At 34.8% G+C, this 20,137-nt stretch overlaps 3 protein-coding genes and 1 long non-coding RNA gene across 9 annotated transcripts; all 4 read right to left on the bottom strand.

Moving 5' to 3' along the window:
- Window positions 1–1,858: 1,858 nt before the first annotated feature.
- LOC144468355 (uncharacterized) lies at window positions 1,859–2,819 on the bottom strand. The gene is made up of 3 exons (XR_013493802.1): window positions 2,752–2,819; window positions 2,110–2,283; window positions 1,859–2,050 (listed from the first exon to the last, which is right to left on the bottom strand). It is a non-coding gene; the product is annotated as an uncharacterized LOC144468355 (long non-coding RNA).
- A 1,074-nt stretch (window positions 2,820–3,893) lies between these two features.
- Window positions 3,894–8,290, bottom strand: LOC144468307 (cytochrome P450 6k1-like). 3 transcript variants are annotated; one of them, XM_078177713.1, is made up of 6 exons: window positions 8,196–8,290; window positions 6,783–7,310; window positions 5,975–6,346; window positions 5,374–5,558; window positions 4,705–4,993; window positions 3,894–4,303 (listed from the first exon to the last, which is right to left on the bottom strand). In XM_078177713.1, the coding sequence occupies exons 2-6, from the start codon at window positions 7,297–7,299 to the stop codon at window positions 4,095–4,097; spliced, it is 1,572 nt and encodes a 523-aa protein (XP_078033839.1). In that variant the 5' UTR covers window positions 7,300–7,310; window positions 8,196–8,290; the 3' UTR covers window positions 3,894–4,094. The 3 variants fall into 3 exon arrangements, with proteins under 3 accessions (XP_078033839.1, XP_078033823.1, XP_078033832.1); XM_078177697.1 differs by having other exon boundaries at window positions 7,973–8,273; XM_078177706.1 differs by lacking the exon at window positions 8,196–8,290 and adding an exon at window positions 7,856–7,950.
- A 1,468-nt stretch (window positions 8,291–9,758) lies between these two features.
- LOC144468320 (cytochrome P450 6k1-like) lies at window positions 9,759–14,398 on the bottom strand. 2 transcript variants are annotated; one of them, XM_078177732.1, is made up of 6 exons: window positions 14,302–14,398; window positions 12,513–13,040; window positions 11,525–11,896; window positions 11,241–11,425; window positions 10,718–11,006; window positions 9,759–10,213 (listed from the first exon to the last, which is right to left on the bottom strand). In XM_078177732.1, the coding sequence occupies exons 2-6, from the start codon at window positions 13,027–13,029 to the stop codon at window positions 10,032–10,034; spliced, it is 1,545 nt and encodes a 514-aa protein (XP_078033858.1). In that variant the 5' UTR covers window positions 13,030–13,040; window positions 14,302–14,398; the 3' UTR covers window positions 9,759–10,031. The 2 variants fall into 2 exon arrangements, with proteins under 2 accessions (XP_078033858.1, XP_078033850.1); XM_078177724.1 differs by lacking the exon at window positions 14,302–14,398 and adding an exon at window positions 13,369–13,506.
- A 649-nt stretch (window positions 14,399–15,047) lies between these two features.
- LOC144468332 (cytochrome P450 6k1-like) lies at window positions 15,048–19,635 on the bottom strand. 3 transcript variants are annotated; one of them, XM_078177759.1, is made up of 7 exons: window positions 19,460–19,635; window positions 18,411–18,938; window positions 17,242–17,613; window positions 16,602–16,786; window positions 15,961–16,249; window positions 15,616–15,810; window positions 15,048–15,470 (listed from the first exon to the last, which is right to left on the bottom strand). In XM_078177759.1, exons 2-6 carry the CDS (start codon window positions 18,925–18,927, stop codon window positions 15,632–15,634), a joined length of 1,542 nt encoding a protein of 513 aa, XP_078033885.1. In that variant the 5' UTR covers window positions 18,928–18,938; window positions 19,460–19,635; the 3' UTR covers window positions 15,048–15,470; window positions 15,616–15,631. The 3 variants fall into 3 exon arrangements, with proteins under 3 accessions (XP_078033885.1, XP_078033877.1, XP_078033869.1); XM_078177751.1 differs by having other exon boundaries at window positions 15,048–15,473; XM_078177743.1 differs by having other exon boundaries at window positions 15,048–15,810; window positions 19,460–19,634.
- Window positions 19,636–20,137: the final 502 nt, after the last annotated feature.

The raw sequence follows: 20,137 nt of genomic DNA on the forward strand, positions 1-20,137 counted from the left end.
ATTTCCGGGACTCCTCGCTTCGCCCAGTATTTAAAGTTTCGGGTGGCGTACATGTACGCCGCGACGATGAGAGACGCGCAAATCAGGATCCCGTCTAGGATCCAGTGCGCCGTGAGCAGCGGCATTTTTGAAGTATAGATAAGGCTATTAATTATCTCATATATTCCGCGTTCCTTTTCTATTACAGTTTCTCTTCTAACGGAACGGTTGCACGCTGTATATTTACAATTTCCAAGATCAATTCCGGTTAATGTCACGGCAACGAACCCGATGGTATTGACATTGCTACGCGGAAGACGAACTACGCGCTCTATGATAACTCTTTTGCAACTCGTTTAATATTTTGCAACGACACTGTGAATTGGCTAGCCACCGCATTGTATTTGTACTTCTACCCCCACTACGACGTTGTTGCGCTATCACGGAAAATTACTGCGAATGTGTATGCGCCGGCAATTAGTTCTTAATCGAGCGAAAAACCAGTTGATGATAACTTCACCTATTAGTGGTTTTCGTAATTCGGTCAACATTAGATGTTACAACCTAATATAGTTATCGTCATTTTCACGCAGTATTGCTACGGTTGCAGAAATCCTTATTGTTATAGTATTTCAATCTGCGTCATTCTTTTTCATCCAATCAGATTTGTTTTCATGTTTACGTTCTGATTAGAGCGGATAACGCGTATTATACAACTCAATTGATGCATGAACATCGATTTTTTTAAATTCTGGGTACTCTGTGTTTTTCTTTTCGATTTGAGAAGATAATTGGGATTTTATTATTGCAATACAAGTTGATCTATGTTTGACGCAAATTACTGTTTAGATTGGAAATGATGAACTGGCGGCTCGCGTATCACACGTCACTACAATCGCACGTGTGCGTCGCACAATATACACGCGTCGGTGCTTCCCGTCGTTCGCTTATATTTTTGAAGGTGAGGAAACTAAGTCTGTGTAGTTGAAAGGAGAAGGTGTGCCGATCGCTACGGGGAAAACGATTATCTTCTCTGATGTAGATTCATTCAGAAGCTTGGACGCGCGTGTGATTAATAACTTAACTGACGCGTCATTATGGTTAACGCAATGGCTTTTTTCACAAATCAATTTCTACGACAATTCATCAACATTTGAACGGCAGATCTTATTCAGCAAAATATGCCATATGCTGAATGATTCAGCATACTTGGAATTATTTAAATTATTTAGAATATTTAATTAGAACATTAAATTTAGAAAATTAAATTTAGAATATTTAAATTATCAGAAACCTGGATAGGGAATTAACAATATTTATGCCATGAGTAGAGATAGAAGACAGTTTCATTAAATATGCAAATATATTCAGCATCTGCAGCCGTCTTCGCAATATTTAAGTGCAATAATGATGGCGCTAAAATGGCGGTCGCTGTTGGATTTATGATAATCGGCACCGGTGATTATCGTGTTTGATTAGCATGTTTAGATTGCACAATGCGTAATCGAGATACGGAAGCGACGCGATTAATTCTAATATAAATATAGAATCTGTAAAGAAATCGCAGTTAAAAGATATCGGAAGTTTATTAAATATTAGTTAAATTAAATTCGAACGAGCCTCATCGAACGTCGCAGTTCGCGCGCTCGCCTGTCATTGATCACTGTCTTTCGTTAATATCTCGCAAATAAAGCTGCAACCCATTTGCGGATTGCGAAACATTTTTGTACATACGCATTTCATCGTAACATTATTATCTCTATTTCCATATTTCTTACACACGAGGTGCCATAATCGATGATATAATAACTTCCGATCATTTCAAAGAAATCGAAATATAAATTCATCTTTTCGAGGACGAGGAGCGGGTTTACATTTTCTTTAATACTTCTTTATTCGCAAATGTATAACACGTCAATGCAAAACCATTTCATTTTGTTATAGCTCATTTACAGACCATTTCATTTTGTTATAGATTATTGATACCATTCAATCTCCTTTAATACCAGCCGCAACGACGAATCAAGCGCGAGCATATCAAGACGCTGCAGCAATCGTTGTCCTGTGAACACTGCGCAAAGATAGGAATTGATAAAATATGTTAAATAATTATAAATGTAACGCACTTACCTTTTGAAGAAATCCTCGACAATTATTTTGCGAATTTTCTAGAATATCACGTTGCACGGCGCTTTCGTGATTCAATATCGACTCGGCCGCGACAACGTTGACAATAAAAATGATTGTTAGAAAAATGATTAACTTCCTCATTGTTTTCGAGCGACGTTTGTTTAAATGATTTTTCTGAAAAGAGAAAAGAATAAAGAGCGAAATATCTAATGCATAAATTGTGTTTCCAATTCTGATAGTTTATTAGTTTATATTATAAATGTTATTATAAGCATACTGTCGGTCACAAAATTATTCCAACACTTTTTAATTGCACCAAATTTAACGTAACATAAAAATTTAACGTAACTTTCTCGATTGTACCAAAATAATTCCAATTATTGAGAACAATTCAGCAATTGTATAAAACCACAGTGAAACGAAAACCTGTTTCATTTATTTCTCTAATTTATTTAGCAATATATGCATAAAATCCGTTGTCTAATCATTATTTTATACGATTTATGTTATTTTTATTACGATTTTAAACACGGACAAAATTCAGTCGAAATTATTCAAACTGTTTGATAAAACCAACATTCACTATACTTTATATTAAAATTATAATATATATATATATATATATTATAGTCATAGACTCACCAGAAAATTAGCAGATATAATTTCCTTGCCCACCTATCAGTAACTACTGTCAAAAGAGTCTCGATCAATAACTGATCGAACATCACTTTCCCAGGTATTTATAGCTGAGTTAATACAAGTGTCAAGCTATTAAACATACACACGCACAAACATTTATACACCAAGTCTGCGTGGTTGACAACTGTCTCACTTGCAGATAGCAAGAAGACTAATTAACGGAAAAACCTTGGAACAATGAGATTAATAAATGAAAGACGCAAGATACCCGGCTGAGACAATTGCATAGGTGTGAAATAGTCAGCGTTCATTGTCTGACAATCTCGTTGAGATAATGCGATGTATATTCCGAAAACAATAAGAAATCCAAGTTGAACCGATATCCAAATGCAGCGAACAATGCAGTATTGATTAACCTTTATTATCTTGTTCACCTATCGTTAATGGTTTTATATTCGTGTAAACAGTTATTCCACGTTCTAACGTTGTATGTTGCAAGTATTAGCGTACAAGAATTAGTATAAAGAGTATTAACAATTAATATTCATTTCTCTATCGTCGCTGAAAAATACAATTGTTGCATATTTTTTTGCATACAAGAGGAGCGAGCAGAATTAAGTCTGCAATTCTTCTCGAACGGATAGAACTCCAATTCGTATCGCATTATTATTCACTTCAATAAACAGAAATAGACGACTGTAGATATAGATGATTGCCGTTGTAAGTGGCAACGGAGTAGTATCAAATTGCTCGCGCCATTTAATGTAATACTGCAACCGATGGGACACTTTCTTCTGCAATGTTATGTGTTAATAATTTAATCGTTTGACCTTGACATATCGGACGTTTCACTTTTATGATATATATAATAAAATTGGCAAAACTCAATTGACATTACATTTGTGGTGTAGTTTATTTTTCAGATGGTTTAACATTTTAACCCTTTACACTACGACTCCTTTCATGCTGCGTTGACTAGCACTAATTTGTCCTTAATATTTTCCTTGAGAGAACATAATTGTCTTTATTTATTTCCCTTTTTAGATTTTGATAACAAATGAATTCAGTTTGATTTCCATTTAGGAGAAATGAATAATATTCATACTTAGCAAATGTTGCATGAAATCTTTATTACAAGCCTAAGTCGTTATTACAGTGCAATGGTTTAAGGAGCGAATATTAACCCCATCAAATCCAACAACATCGAAGTTATTCGTTTAATAAAATCGAAACTAAATTATTGTTAGTCGAACTGTTTTGCAGTTTAATTATCCCAGTAATATACAGTTCGTTCGATTATATCACAATAGACGTGAACACAAAGCTTAGTTAGATTATTGTCAAGCTTATTTGTCATGGTGGCGCTCAAAGTGTTGAACCCTTTCTTCTGCGGCGAGCTTTCGGATATTCAAGTGCAGTCCCCCAAATGGCGCGGTGGCAAAACCATTTGCATCCAGAACCACGGGTACAGGTGTCGTCTCGCAAGGTGTCACCTCGTACTTGCTTAACAATTTTATCAACCCGAATTTTGAATGCATAAGACCCAATCGCATGCCTGAAACATAGCAGTAATTTAATATTACAATTATAAAAATTATAAATTCATTTTCTTGGGAATAAATAAAACTAAATAATAAGAAATAAATAGAACTAAATAAATAACATTGCTGAAGCAACTGAGAATTGACAATAATGCCGATAGTGTAATTAGTAGACCGCAGATTTTTATGTAAAATAGAAATGATCCATCTCGGTTACTACAAACACGAATTAAATGAACTTTTACTTTCATTCATAAGATTTTTAATAATTTCATATTTCATTCATAAGATTTCTGATAATTTGCAAATAATCTACCAGCATTGTTAAATTTATCTATCCTTGTTACTGTTCCAACTATGAATCATTTGGTCATAAATACATAAAATTAGCGGTCTAATAATAAGTTATACTAACCGATACATATGCGTGGCCCGTCGCCGAAAGGGAAGTAAGTGAAAGGTGTCCTCTTCTGTTTGTTCTCTTTGGTGAATCTCGTCGGATCGAATTTGTCCGGATCGGGGAAGTGTTCTGGATCATGGTGCACCCCCAACATAGGAATGTATACCGGCGTGCCTTTCTCCAGCACCAAATCAGAGTTCGGAATCTTATAGTCGACGGCTGCGACTCGATCCACGAATGCCAGTGGTGGATATTTGCGTATAGATTCGCAGACAACCATATCAAGATATGGTAGTGTTGTAACCTGTAAGAAATAAATGTTTTATTTGCTGTACATGTTTTATTTATACTATTTATATTACTATATTATATTATACTATTTATAAAATTAAATTATATTATACTATTTATAAAATTAAATTATATTATACTATTTATAAAATTAAATTATATCTAATGTCATTTAATATTTCAGAAAATTCATTTTACGATATTTATATGTAATATGTGATGTGTAAATAAAAAATCTCGTTCGTAAGTGGCATGCAGTAACTTTTATTATGATAATATTTGGACATGTTTTAAAATAAAATGACTGTCTTGTATCAAAGTCTGCTATAGTCAAGGGGTTAATTTTTCGAATGAATACAGTATAATGCATATCAAATATTTAATTGTACGTACCATGTCATATGTAATCTTTCCATCGGTTTCCTCGAGTGCATCGAGAATCTCCTTTCTTAAAGTCTTTTGTATATCCATATTTATCGCGAGCTCGTACAAAGTAAAAGCCATAATGGCGCCCGAAGTTGCGAAACCGGCAGTGAAGAAAACAGAAGCCTGTGCTATTAAATTGTCGCCAGTGAACTCTGCAAAATCAAACTAAATTATATCGTTGATTGAGTTTATGTCAAGAAACATCAATTATCATAAATACACGTAAATAAATTTTTTAAGTGAAATATTTGATCAAAGAAATATTACTTATTCTTATTATTAGTGATTAAAAAAGGAAACTGTTTCAATCTCGTTCCTTGCGATTAATCGGCAAAATTTTAACTTTTACTATATTTCTAATGTTTAAATATTATTTATTAAAATAATTAAGAAGAGAAAGTGTTTAATTCCCGTTTCTTGCGATTGGTCGTTAAAATGTTTATTTTGTATAAGGATTAAGAACCTGTTCGTAAAAATATACACCCATTCCATGACAATTAAAATCCCAAAAATATCTTTGCAAAATTCATAAATCAAGAATGAATGAAACATTGAAGAAATAACTTACGAAATCCGCCGAGATCACCTTCGGCCTCGTACTTCTGTTTCAGTTCGATCAGAAGATCGATTAGATCGTTTCTCTTTTCGCCTGATTTGATTCGTTCGTTGATCGTATCCCTGAAGACAGATCGAAGGAACGCGCTGCCACTTTCGCTGAAGAATTTAGCACCGGTGATTCTGGTAAAGGCCGGTAGAAAGAATATGATGAGAAACTCCATCCCACGAAGTATAGAGGATCTGAATATATGTCTGCCGTGTTCGCGGAACAATGCTTTGGGATCGTTCAACGAATTCGCTCGGAGGCTATAAAAAGTACTGGCAACCATGTCCGTGGAAATATTCCCGCAAAGATCTGCTACTTCTATCACCTTTCCGGTTTCTGAAATAAATACGCATACATGTAGTTTGAAATTTATATACTCAGCGCATGTAATATATCCGTCTACTTTATATGTACGACTTTATATTTTATTTTATACTTTACTTTATACTTCACTTTATGCTTTATTTTGTACTTTACTTTATACTTTACTTTATACTTTAATTTATACTTTACTTTATACTTTATACTTTAATTTATACTTTACTTTATACTTTATATTTATAATATCTGTTACTCTTAATATCAAAAAGAATCAGTTGAATAACTATTTATTACAGAATCGCTCAGCAATGCGGAAAAAGTCTCATCGAACGAAATGAAACGGATGATAAATAAAAAGGAAACAATTAAATATTATAGATGGTCCTCTACCATAAAAATTCATTCCTGAAAAAGTTCCTAAAACGCTAAGTTCTACGAGTGTTATACGAACCCAAATTTGAGTTTTCAAGAAACTGATCGAGATCGTCAGCAACCTGATGCATCAATTCGAACGACTTCTTCAGTCTCCCGGATGTGAACAACAGCGACAACTTCGATCTGATGATCCTCCAGCCTAGACTCTTCTTGAAAAAGACTGTCTCGTGGCCAAGCCGATCATTCGCATTTGGCGAAACGTACCTATCAGTGAATACTTGAAAGTCCTTCACCAATACGTGCTTTATTATTTCAGGATCTCGTATGAGGAAGAACGGTTTATCGAGAACATAGAACCCCATGTAACGTTGTCCTTTCGATCGGTCGTAGAGGTCCTTCAAGAATTCCGCAGGCGATTTTTTGAGAAACAAACAATCGGAAAAATTTCCAAGGAATGGCGTGGGAGGGATTTCCATGATGCCTTTTTTCGCCCAGTATTTAAACTTTCGTGTGGCGTATATGTACGCTGCGACGATCAGCGATGCGCAGATGATGATACCGTCTAGGCACCAATGAGGCGTGAGGAGGGTCATTTTGGGGAAATCTGAAAAATAGAGATGTCGAAATTAATTGTTTCAGCATAAATATAGACGTACAGCATCAGTGCCTTTGCGCTAATAATATATATTAGTAATAATAAATATAATAATATATATTAATAATAATAAATATAATAATATATATTATATATAATAAATATAATAATATATATTATATATAATATTTATTTAATTTTAATTACATATATATTATATATAATATTTATTTAATTTTAATTACATATTATATATATAATATGTAATTATAATATTTATAATATATATCAAATCCACCGGAAAGTTATGTTCTATGATATTATTTTAATTTCACATTTTTGTTACATTCTTCAAAAATGATATAAATTGTAATCGTTCTGGCAAAGGGCACAAGTAAAGACGGAAACTATACAGTACAATAAACATTATTAAATGCGTATGAAATTGATTATTTTCTTTCATATCAAGAACAGACATAACTTTCCGATGGCATGCGCTATCAGTGTACTAATTAACAGAAACAAAGACTGAATTTCTTATACGTAATATTAACCTCTTTATATATTGCAAACTGTTTTTTACGAAACCATATCAAAACTATATCACTATTAAATTTCCCCAAATCGTTTACACGTCCTATGATGTATTTTTCTTTTCCTTCAATACTAACCGTCGTATACGTAAACCACAAATTACGATGTACGTAAATTCTCAACAACCATCGAAGAGTGTTTTTCGCCTATCGCACTTATGGGAAAGAGTTTAATTGAATATTGGACATTGGATCCTCCCGGATTACGTATATATAGTAATTGCCCCCATTTTCGGAAAATAATCTCCTTCGTGCTATATCACTGTTGTGTACTAAAATATCTCCTATCGCGTTTACTGACATTTTTATTATTGTACTTTGTAAGGAGAGATCATATGACATGTTTCGGTGTTCGTTGCAGTTATCGCGTGGTCAACGATCACGCAACTATGTTGGAGGTACTACTGGCAGCTGAAAAGACGAGAAAGCCATGGTCGAGATGAACGACGCTGGTGGGAAGAGTAATCGGCGGGCAGCTCCACGTAATCCCTTCCATTTTTCCAGAGACTAATACATTATTGGCTAAGTTAATCGCGTCTTCTGTCCAACGATATTTGAGACTCTGAGTTTATGGTCGCGGGGAGCGTTGTTCCTCCGTTGCACTGTTCTCACTCTGACACGTCTTGATACGTTCGCGTTCTGTGTTTGTCGATGGAGAAGAAGATATGGTTGATTTAGCCAATGCAGAATCAGAGATTGAAAAGTGGACGGGATTAGGTGGAGAGAAACTACCGAGTCCCTTTGACCCTAGCATGATTTAGTTCGGTGATAGCGTTACGTCGTTTTAGATGACAATGCAAATTCTGGTCTATTTTCTCTAGATGTGACGTATATAAGGAATAAATAAAAATATAAGTAAATATAGAGATAACACAGGCTCGTGTTACGTAAGGTGTTTATTAGAAAAAATGTGATAGTAGAAAACAGTACAGTCGCAATGAATTTGTTTCTTGCGATTAATCGCCAAAAGTTTAACTTTTATTATGTGCATTTATAGAACTGAAATTGAATTTATTTTATTGCTGTTTTATTGCTTAAGGCGAGTATCACAATAAATTCCATACTAACCGTTTCATGTATGTATGGGGTACCTTCAATGATGAAGGAAAAATAAGTGATAGCTTATTTTTGTCTGTAGATGTCAGGTAATTGTATTTTTTTTTTTGGATGAGAAAATATTCAGAAAGAAGGAAGAAAATAAAGAACAATATGATTAGGTTTCAAATTTTCGTAAAATTACGTAATTGTATTGTAAAAAATATAATAATTGAAATAATCAAAAATTATTATTATGAAATTATAATTATATAATATATAACTTCAAAAATTGTTGCGACAAACACTTGGCGCCACTTGGTAACATTTCGAGGAGTTGGGTAGTCTACATATTGTCAAGTCATGGAATTCGGTGATACGTCACATGTTCTGTACCATTATCCAAGAGATGCAGTTGTTGCTCGTTTCATGAATATAGATGAACGCCAGCTATATTGTTCATTATAATAAAGTATACAATATTCATTTTTTTAAAACTGTAGAATTATTTAATTTTTGAGTTTATTGTAGTATGTTCGAACATTTTCAGTAATAGATAACAGATTATTGGTTACTATAATAATTGATTCACATCTAACGAATAGGGATGTATAGTTAGTTAAGTCGCTAAAAATTTACATTCTCTATAATTGAGAAACTGTCACTTTAAAAGCGACATAAACGCTAACCGATCAGTATTAACCTAATTATGTTATTTAATCTAACTAGCGACATAACCTTAAAAAATTCGTTAAACAATGTCGACGATGCAACAGTGCAGAAAATTTAATATTGGAAGTAAGGATTATAAAACAAAGAAGAGGCGAAATTCAATCAACTAAGCGGTCCACTTTATTTATCAGTAGAATTAAATAACACTTTGTGAATTGAGCATCAGACCTAAAAATTCTCACAATGTCAAAGCCATACAATTAAGAAAACAAAAACTAAATAATTAAAATTTAACATTAAATTAACGTCCTCGCATGCGAGAAATCATTTCAACATTGAATTTCTTCTAATATAATACAATAAAAATGAATTTCAAATCCTAGTAAAAGATTCGTGTCACGCATATGTGACAATCCTTTTGTCAAACGTATTAACTAGTTCCTTCCGCGGCGAGCTTTCGAACAAGCAAGGGCATACCACCCAGCGACGTGGTGGCGAATCCTCTCGTATCCAGAACCAAAGGTATAGGTGTCGACTCGCAAGGCAATACCTCGTACTTGCTCAGCAATGCTACCAATCCAAGTTTCGATTGCATAAGACCCAATCGCATGCCTGAAACACAGCAGTTATTTAATACCGCACCAGAGCGATTATTTAGCACTAATCCAACCGCGGTATAATGAAGCGCATCTCATTTTGCGATTATAAAAATTATAAATTTTTCACGCGATTTGATTAATTAAATTACATAGTTGGAGCAGCTGCTTTAATGGAAACTTTACAGATTTAAATAAATTGGACCTCGCGCGTTTAAATTGAGGCAGTGTGCACAGTAAATTTTATTCGATATTATATTTGTTACTTTCATTGGTAATAATTGTCAGTCGACAATTCTCAGCAGCACGGTTATGCCAATATTGTAATAAGTAGATCTTTACATAAAATAAAATAAAAACACGAATTAAATGAGCCTTTATTTTAATTCGTAGGATTTTTAATAATTTGTAAATAATCTACCAGTACTGTTAAATTTATCTATCTTTGTTACTCTTTCGAATTCGAATTATTTGGACATAAATGCATAAAATTAGCAGTATAAGAGTAAGTTATACTAACCGATACATATGCGTGGCCCGTCGCCGAAAGGGAAGTACGTGAAAGGTACCAAGTTCTTTTTGTTCTCTTCGCTAAATCTCGTGGGATCGTATTTTTGTGGATCCGGGAAGTACTCCGGATCAGTATGCAACCCCAACATGGAAAGATAGACCGGTGTGCCTTTCTCCAGAACCAAATCTGAATTTGGGACTTTATAATCAGAGCCTGCTACCCTATCAAGGAATGCCAATGGTGGATATTTGCGCAATGTTTCGGAGACCACCATGTCGAGATATGGTAACGTCATAACCTGTGAGAAATACAAGATTCAATAATATTCTTATCTTATTAATATTATATATATTTTCAATAATATTCTTATATTAGAAATGGTAATGCTTTTATAATTAAATTGATTGGCGGTAATATAAATAATTTCAAGCAATATTGCAAATCCGTCGTTGCTCTAAATTATGTTAATCTTTTCGAGTGATCTGTTATATTTAAAGTGGTATAATTAAAATATAACGTTGTGCATACATACCATGTCATATGTAATTTTGCCATTGCTTTTCTCGAGTGCATCGAGGATCTCCTTTCTCAAAGTCTTTTGTATCTCCATGTTTACGGCAACCTCGTATAAGGTGAAGGACATGGTGGAGGATGAAGTTTCGAAACCAGCGGTAAAGAAACCAGCAGCCTGCGCTAGTAAATCGTCACCGCTGAATTCTGTCACAGAAATCAACGAAAATTATATTATCAATTCAATTCGCGTTATTCCGAATAGTTGTAGTCAAAAATTAATGAAACGCTGAAGAGATAACTTACGAAATCCGCCGAGATCACCATCGGCCTCGTACTTCTGTTTCAGTTCGATCAGAAGATCGATTAGATCGTGTCTTTTTTCGCCGGATTTGATTCGTTCGTTGATCACTTCCCAGAAGACTGATCGAAAGAATGCGGTGGTCTCTTGGCCGAAGAATTTGGCGCCGGTGATTCCGGTGAGGGACGGTACAAAGAATATGATCAGGAACTCTATCCCGCGAAGTATGGTGGGCTTGAATATTTTCCTACCCTCTACGCGGAACGGTGCGTTCGGATCGTTCACCGCGTTCACTCGCAGGCCGAAAGAACTGCTGGAAATCATGTCCGTGGTGACGTTCGCGCAAAGATCTTTCATTTCTAATATCTTTCCCTTTTCTGAAACAGATACGTGATAATGAAATTCAACTAAAATCCGACTATGGTGACAATTGATATATTAAACGCAAGTCTAAAAGTCTAAAATTAAAACGAAAAGTATAAAATTAAAACTAAAAGTCTTAAATCTTAAATCTAAACTGGAGCTAAAATAAAAGCAAGATATAAACCATAATAAAAATTATATTACTATAATAGAACATAGCGTGGTTTATCATTGCTTCATGAAATCATTTTTCTTTAGCTATCTAGGCTATTCAATTTGTTTCCTACTGCTTTCAATTAACCGGAAAATAATTTTCCGTGCAAAGGGTTAAAGCAACAACTTAACCCTACGAAATGATCCAACAAGTAGTAGCAGAAATGAATTTTCATTAAATACGATAAAATCGAGGAATTTCAAAGCTGTAACTTACGTGATTTATACGTAACAAGTGACAGTCATTCAATCGCAGATGTCATAAGCGTACACGAGTCGTGGCCGTTTATATAATTTTAAGTATTCATTAAATGACTAATCTTAAACCTGCACCTTTCATGAAGCACTTCATCGCGACTAGTTAACGTTAAACAATTTAATTCCGGTAATTACACAGCAAAAGACTTGTGTACGAACCCAAATTCAAGTTTTCGAGGAACCGATCGAAATCGTCGGTAACTTGGAGCATCAGTTCGAACAATTTCTTCAGTCTGCCAGACGTGAACAAAGGCGACAACTTCGATCTGATGAACTTCCAGCCAGGGCCTTTCATCAAGAACACGTTCACGTATCCGAGTCGATCTTTCTCGTTCGGCGAAATGTGTCTGTCAACGAACACCGGAAAGTCCTTCACCAGTACGTGCTTTATTATTTCAGGATCGCGTATGAGGAAGAACGGTTTGTCGACGACGTAGAATCCCATGTAAGGCAGCCCCTTGGATTGGTCGTACAGGTCCTTCATGAACTCCGCGGGCGATTTTTTGAAAAGCAAACAGTCCGAGAAATTTCCAAGGAATGGCGTCGGCGGGATTTCCATGATCCCTTTTTTCGCCCAGTATTTGAACTTTCGCGTGGCGTACATGTACGCGGCGACGATCAGCGACGCGCAGATGATGATACCGTCTAGGCCCCAATGTGGCGTGAGGAGGCCCATTTTGGTGAAATCTGGAAATTAGAGACGTCGAAATTAATTGTTTCAGCATTTGGACGTACAGTGTCGGAGCTGTTGAGAATTTCATGCGCTAGCTGGGTTTGAAGATGTCAATGAAGACGTCGATGAATATGTCACTGAAGACGTCAACGAAGACGTCAACGAAGACGTCAACGAAGATGTCAATTCCTCAGACGCAAGAACGATTATTTTATATGTCAAAACTGTTTTCCAGATAACGGTATTAAGTATCGTCACTACAAATCGTTTAAATTAATTAGAATACACTTTTATCAACGTTGAATAATATTTACGATGATAGCAAGAGTTCACGATACGCACCTAGGAAGCGCCTTCTATCGTACTGATGAGCAAAAGTTTGAATGAATGTTGGAGACTATATTCTCACAAGTGTATATGTATATATATATATGTATAAACGATAATAATCCCCCCTTTTAATTACAGATCGTTTTTTCACATGTCATTGGTATCTATTAAAAGATGTTATATCTCATACACGTAATCATTTTTACTAGGCACCATAGAAAGAGAGAGGCAGACAAATTAATAAATTAACAAATTGTCGGGTAGACAGACAATGGGACAAACTGACAGACAGAGGTGTTCAGGTGTTTTCAACGACAGCTACGGGACAGTCAATAATAAAGCAGCTATCCGTAAATAGCAAACATCAGAAAATTCTAGTTTATTTGCTCGTGACTCATCATATTTTCCTGATAATACATTTTTCTAGCAACTTTCACGTCAACACAAAGTTGCACGAGACCTGCACAAGTTACGCAAGGCGATTACCATGCAACTTATGTAAGATACAGCGTTTGTTGTCGGACAAATAGTCTACACGAGTTTCTTTTATCGGTCGTCATCGTCTGTATCGAAATAATAGCAATGACTATTATAATTGAGAGTTAGACAACATATTCTTCCCGATTTGTTCTTAACTATACGGTATGGAACAGGACAAATTTATTTATCAATTAATGTTCCCCCTGGGCTTAGAAAGGGGGTAATTACAATTCTATCGTCTTGCGCGGGTGTTCAATATAAAAGTTAAATAAATTAATAAAAAGAAATAACAAATGTATATAATAGAATTAGGCTACGTAGAAAATATTACATTACTTTATTAATTTATTTTACATTATTTTCTTGATTTATTTTACGTTACTTTATTGATTTATTTTGCACTACTTTATTTACGCACGCGAAACTTGTGTAGATCTATTATAAAAATTTAATTGAAAGCCTTACCTTGAATTGGTTCTAGTCTTGATTAACACACCATGCTCACACGAATTGACAACCTTAGATCTGTAAGCGAACACGTGTTGACCCGATGGAATAAAAATCTGGATTAGAATCTGAATTTTCCGCTTGTCGAGTGAAACCCGCGGATCCGTATGACCTATCCCTCTCCAATTCCTTATAAATGCATAGAACAACATAATAATAAATGCATAGGTTTCTTACAGTACGGCATCATCTAACAAGGTTGCGATCTAACACGATAAGGAAATTACGAAAATCTTTGCGCGACCCTGTACTTCTATTACTGGATAACGTGATTTTTGTTTAACTTATTTAAAAACTAAATTGCAATAAAATAAGGACGGGAAGGGATAATGAACTATAGTGCTCTTCCACTCAAATAAAATGAAAATTCGGAAGGATGCTGCACAATTTCCTATCTTAATATCACGAAATTTACAATGACTTTTTAAGAACCAACAGACAATCAAGAATTACAGATATTTTAATGGGGGTAGGAGGTTGAAAAAATCTGAATGAAGATGGATGTTCAGGAGGCGAAGGTGATGTCATAGTGATGAGGGAGAAATTTATTAAATTAGGGTTACGTTAAATAAAGATAAGATTTTTTAAAAAAATGTTTGTTTTTATTCATTCTTCGGTTTTAATCACTTTTATTTCTCTTTATATTTTGTAACTGAGGGGAATCTTTATTCAAATCGATATTGGCAATGAAACTACACAAGGAGAATAACGATTCCTCGGTCTATTTTCAACAATAGATTTCTATTAAAAAATAATCAATATTTTTTAAATAAATAAATAAAATTGACTTCTACGCGTGATACAATACTAATTTCATAGAGTTTCTGACTTAGATTAATGTACAAGTTATGACAACACAAATCCACGAAGAGTTCTAACTTGTTAAACATTCCACACCAATCTTCATAGTCTTTATTGTGTATTCGCTTAAATAACATAAATTGCAAAAGTACAATCTATTCAATTTTTCTTTACTTTTTCTTTACAATACAAAATAATAATTTTATTATATAATAAATATATAATAAATTTATTATATAATAATAAATAATAATTTTATTACAAATACATCTGCCTGAATACCTGTCCTACAACCTTCCCTTAGTTTTGCAAAACTTGGAACTCTACTGCTGTAAAAATTTGTAAAAAATAATGTACAATATAATAATTATATCTAGTTTAATGTATTCCATAAAAAACAGTATTTAAACAAGCAATTGAATTATTGTCCGAGCGAAGAACTAATCCAGGACACTTTTGTTAAGTACCTACATGCGAACGGGGTGGATTAACCAGCTTCTGTGGTAATCTTTTGGACATTTAAGTATAATCCTCCTAGCGCGGTGGTGGTGAGTCCTTGCGGATCTATGACCACGGGTATAGGTGTCTTGTCGCAAGGTGTTACCTCGTATTTGCTCAGAAATTTTACCAATCCGAGCTTCGATTGCATGAGACCCAATCGCATTCCTGAAACAAATTGTCATTAGAACCAAATGCCAATATAAAATACTAAAATACTAAAAGACCGAATTTGTTTATTTTATTACTAAGCAAATAGGTAAATGACAAGTCTCAACAATATTGTAGTGGCAGTAGTATAATAAGTTGCATACTAACCGATGCAAATATGCGGTCCCTCGCCGAAAGGGAAATAAGTGATACCAGGCCTCTTTTGTTTGTTCTCGTCGGTGAACCTCAGAGGATCGTATTTTTCTGGATCAGGGAAGTATTCCGGATCGTAATGCATCCCTGCCATGGATATGTAGACCGGTGTGCCTTTTTCAAGCACTAAATCAGAATTGGGGATCTTATAGTCCGCGACTGCTACGCGATCCAAGAATCCCAATGGCGGATACTTCCGCAAAGTTTCGGAAACCACCATGTCCAGATATGGTAGCGTCATGATCTGAAAAGAGCGTGGGTTTAATTATTGATATTAACCTCTTGATAATAAGAGTAAGTAACGCAATCGATGACATTATAGAAGATGTGTAAAACAAATAAATAAAAATATATATAAATAATATATTTATACATGTAGATATATTATTAGATATATATTCTCGATATAATAATAATAATATATATATATATATATATATATATATATATATATATATATTATTTATAGAAAATAAAAAATGTATTTGTGAGATGACATAATCATGACATAAATTTCATATGCTACATATTGCCGATTATTTTTGGAAGTCATCTTCATGATTCTGATTAACACATTGTTATTTTATTTGGCATACCATCTGATACGTAATTTTTCCACCGCTCTTATCGAGCGCCTCGAGTATCTCTTTCCTCAAGGTTCTCTGAACCTCCGCGTTCACCGCGAGTTCGTAAAGGGTGAAGGACATGGTCGTGGATGATGTTTCGAAACCACCGGTGAAGAATATTGCCGCCTGCGCCACTAAATCATCACCGCTGAATTCTGTAATGCGAATCGGTCGGAATTATATCTTCATAAATGTTATATTTTTTCAATAATAATAGCAGCCCTTTTATGGCTATGAATCGATTGTTACGGTAACTAATAATTTCTGTTTCATTATTGAGTTAAAGGTGTTAAATTGTACTACTGAAGCTTCAATATTAGTTTATAATTTTTTAGATATTAGACCCCTTTCGCGATTAATAAAATAAATATAAAATAAATAAAATAGATAAAATAAATATTGTTTAATGCCACTATTATAAAGACGTAAAAATATTAATAGACTTAACTACCCCATAATAATAGAACTATTTACATAAAATATTAATCCAAACTTGTTACCCCTTTACTAAACCATTTCGACTGACGTAACCCTACCCCTACCCATATCGCAAGATCACCAAAATTTACAGAAACCAAAAACTAATAAAACATTGCCAAAATTCACTTACTAAATCCATCGAGATCATCATCATTCTCGTGCTGTTGCTTCAGTTCGATTAAGAGGTCGATGAGATCGTTTCGCTTCTCGCCCGACTGAATTCGTTGATTGATGACGTCCCAGAAAACAGTTCGCAGAAACTTGCTACTCTCCTTGCCGAAGAATTTAGCGCCGGTGTACTTGGCCAAATACGGCATGAAGAATATAATAAGGAACTCCATGCCGCGGAAGAAGTTGTAGTCGAAGATCTTTCTGCCAAACTGACGGAACGGTGCTTGCGGATCGTTCACCGAGTTCACTCGCAACCCGAAAGCGGTGCTGCCGACCATGTCGGTGGTAACGTTGGCGCAAAAATCTTTCATCTCCATCACCTTTCCGGAAGCTGAAACAAGATGCACGTGTTACGACCCGGTTAACCCCTTGCACTATAATAACGAGTCACGCTCGTGATAAAGATTTCATGCTTGGTCTACTAAATATGAATTATTTATTACTAATTTATTATTATTAATTTACTATTACTAATTAATTTCAAATCGAAACCAAATTAATTCTTCTATTATCAAAGTATAGAAACGAAAGTAAATGAAAACGATACAAAAGGCAGGAATTTTCTAGTTTTATTAACCCCTTGCCGTACTATTTTCTTCATAGTTACAAGGATGAGCACTTTTTCTACTGTAATAATTTTTTAGAAGGAAAAGGAAAAATATTTAAATCATTTCTCTATATTTACTTAAATGGTTAAATACCGATGACAAGAGGACAGAATTTTAACCGGCTTAAAGGAACGGATTAACATTTATACGTAACAAGATATTAACCCTTAGCACTCAAGTGGCCAATGAAAATCGTTATATCATTGCCAAAATAATTTTGACATTATCAAAGACCCTTCTATTTAAAATATTGTTATATAAAAGTTATATGAAATGGAAATTGCAGCTAGTTAAAATAGTTATTTTAGATCTGGGCTTAAAATGGCTTGGGGTGCAAAGGGTTAATAGAAATCTCAACGACGAGCCATAACCGCCAAAATACGGAAAGGGGTTAATGAAAGTATTAAGAATAAATAAATGGTAATTAACACAGTATGAAAGGAATCGTAGTGCAAGGGGTTAATGACAAATCCAACCAAGGTACTCAAAATTTAGGACACCTGCGAAAGCTAGCACTGACCCAAGTTCGACTTCTCGAGGAACGTGTCCATGTCGTCGGCGACGTGGAGCATCAGCTCGAACATTTTCTTCAGCTTCCCGGACGTGAAGATCGGCGTCAGTTTCGCCCTGAGGATCTTCCAGCTCGGATTCTTTATCATGAAGACGTTCGCGTATCCGAGCCGGTCGCTCACATCCGCCGAGGCGTATCTGTCGTTGAACACGTTGAAATCCTTCACCAGAACGTGCTTCACGAGCTCGGGATCCCGTATAAGGATGAACGGTTTGTCGAAGATGTAGAAACCCATGTAGCGCAGCCCCTTGGACCGGTCGTACAGTTCCTTCACGAAATACGAGGGCGATTTCTTCAGCAGGAAACAATCGGTGAAGTTGCCGATGAACGGCGTCGGCGGAATCTCCATGATCCCTTTCTTCGACCAGTATTTGAACTTCCTCGTCGCGTATATATAAGCGGCGACGATGAGGGATGCGAATATTATCATGCTGTCCAGTGCCCAATGAATCGTGAGCAGCGCCATTTTGGATAATTCTGAAAAAAGTGGAATAATTGCTGCGCGTGGTTGTTAAGTTTGTTTTTATGTTTTCGTAAAAAAGTTGCACAGGAATTCGTTCGAATTAGAATTTTAATGGCGCCGCGAAGTCGTCGCACGCACGTCTTTAAATACGTTCTTGTAACGCTTGCTCCTTGAAAACAAGTTTCCTTAGAACGTTCGCTTCCGTTCGCAACTAGTTATTTCCAAAATCGGCGGCTTCGCGGACGGTGAATTGATTGACATTGACATAGCACTTCTCGACAGACCAATTAATCCAAAATAACTTTTCCTACTTGTAGTGTTTCCATTTTACGTACCCTAGTGCATTTTTTCAATGTAATAAAAATTATTTTGAAACGTGGCATGATCATTTTCAGCGGCGCTTTAGAACTGCCGCTCTGTCGCAAAGGGTTGAAAGAAATCGGATATTTACTATTATTAATTTATAAAGTACTATTATTAATTTATAAACTGTCATTAATAATTTACAAACTATCACTATTAATTTAATACTTACTATTATTAATTACTACAGTCTTCGGTTATAAACACAGAAAGAAATCTACAGATTTCAGCAAAGTACAGAGAAAAGCCGTCGCATGTCCGCGTTTATTCAGTAACACATCAACAATGTAAGGAAAACGAATCGCACTCTTAATTATAACAGCATTTGCTATATCTATGCCACGAGGATCCCCTCTTGCAAGCAGCTCCATGCTATGTCACTGTTCCGGTAATAATATAGTTCCTGAAACGAAATTATTTCATTTTCAACTTACATTATAGATAAATACCGGATTTCGTAATTACTGTGTTACATTGTAGCACTATAGAGCAGTACTGCGTCATATCTGTGTACGAACCTTGGCATTGGTAGCAACAAAACGTTTACATAACCTTGGACTCACCTGTTGCACTCACTGTAGTTTAAGTATCGCTTTGGATGTAATCGTTTTGATAGGAAAGCGTAGAATTTATCATGCGATTACTGTCGCTGTTTATACAGATATTTTTACATTTTTTTATTTTTTTATTTCTAAAACAGAAAATCCGCAATTAATGAAAATATCCCACCTCATTTACCTTAAGCTTGAATAAACTTTAAACAAAATTACTTTATGTATATTTATAATTTGTTCGAATCTATAAATTTGTTACTTAATGTTACCTCACGTTTAGTAAATCTTTAACTCGT

The sequence above is a fragment of the Augochlora pura genome, chromosome 1 (assembly GCF_028453695.1).
Source record: "Augochlora pura isolate Apur16 chromosome 1, APUR_v2.2.1, whole genome shotgun sequence".
In the NCBI taxonomy this organism is placed as follows: Eukaryota; Metazoa; Arthropoda; class Insecta; order Hymenoptera; family Halictidae; genus Augochlora; species Augochlora pura.

Coding starts and splice junctions, on each gene's coding strand:
- LOC144468320 (XM_078177732.1), bottom strand. CDS start 13,029: ATGGGCCTCCTCACGCCACATTGGGGCCTAGACGGTATCATCATCTGC. Junction 11,426..11,524: donor TGGTGATCTCGGCGGATTTC/GTAAGTTATCTC, acceptor TTTCTGTGACAG/AATTCAGCGGTGACGATTTA. Junction 10,214..10,717: donor CGGGCCACGCATATGTATCG/GTTAGTATAACT, acceptor GCTGTGTTTCAG/GCATGCGATTGGGTCTTATG.
- LOC144468332 (XM_078177759.1), bottom strand. CDS start 18,927: ATGGCGCTGCTCACGATTCATTGGGCACTGGACAGCATGATAATATTC. Junction 17,614..18,410: donor CCTCGAGAAGTCGAACTTGG/GTCAGTGCTAGC, acceptor ATCTTGTTTCAG/CTTCCGGAAAGGTGATGGAG. Junction 16,250..16,601: donor GAAAAATTACGTATCAGATG/GTATGCCAAATA, acceptor CGCTCTTTTCAG/ATCATGACGCTACCATATCT.
- LOC144468307 (XM_078177713.1), bottom strand. CDS start 7,299: ATGACCCTCCTCACGCCTCATTGGTGCCTAGACGGTATCATCATCTGC. Junction 6,347..6,782: donor TCTTGAAAACTCAAATTTGG/GTTCGTATAACA, acceptor TATTTATTTCAG/AAACCGGAAAGGTGATAGAA. Junction 4,994..5,373: donor GAAAGATTACATATGACATG/GTACGTACAATT, acceptor TATTTCTTACAG/GTTACAACACTACCATATCT.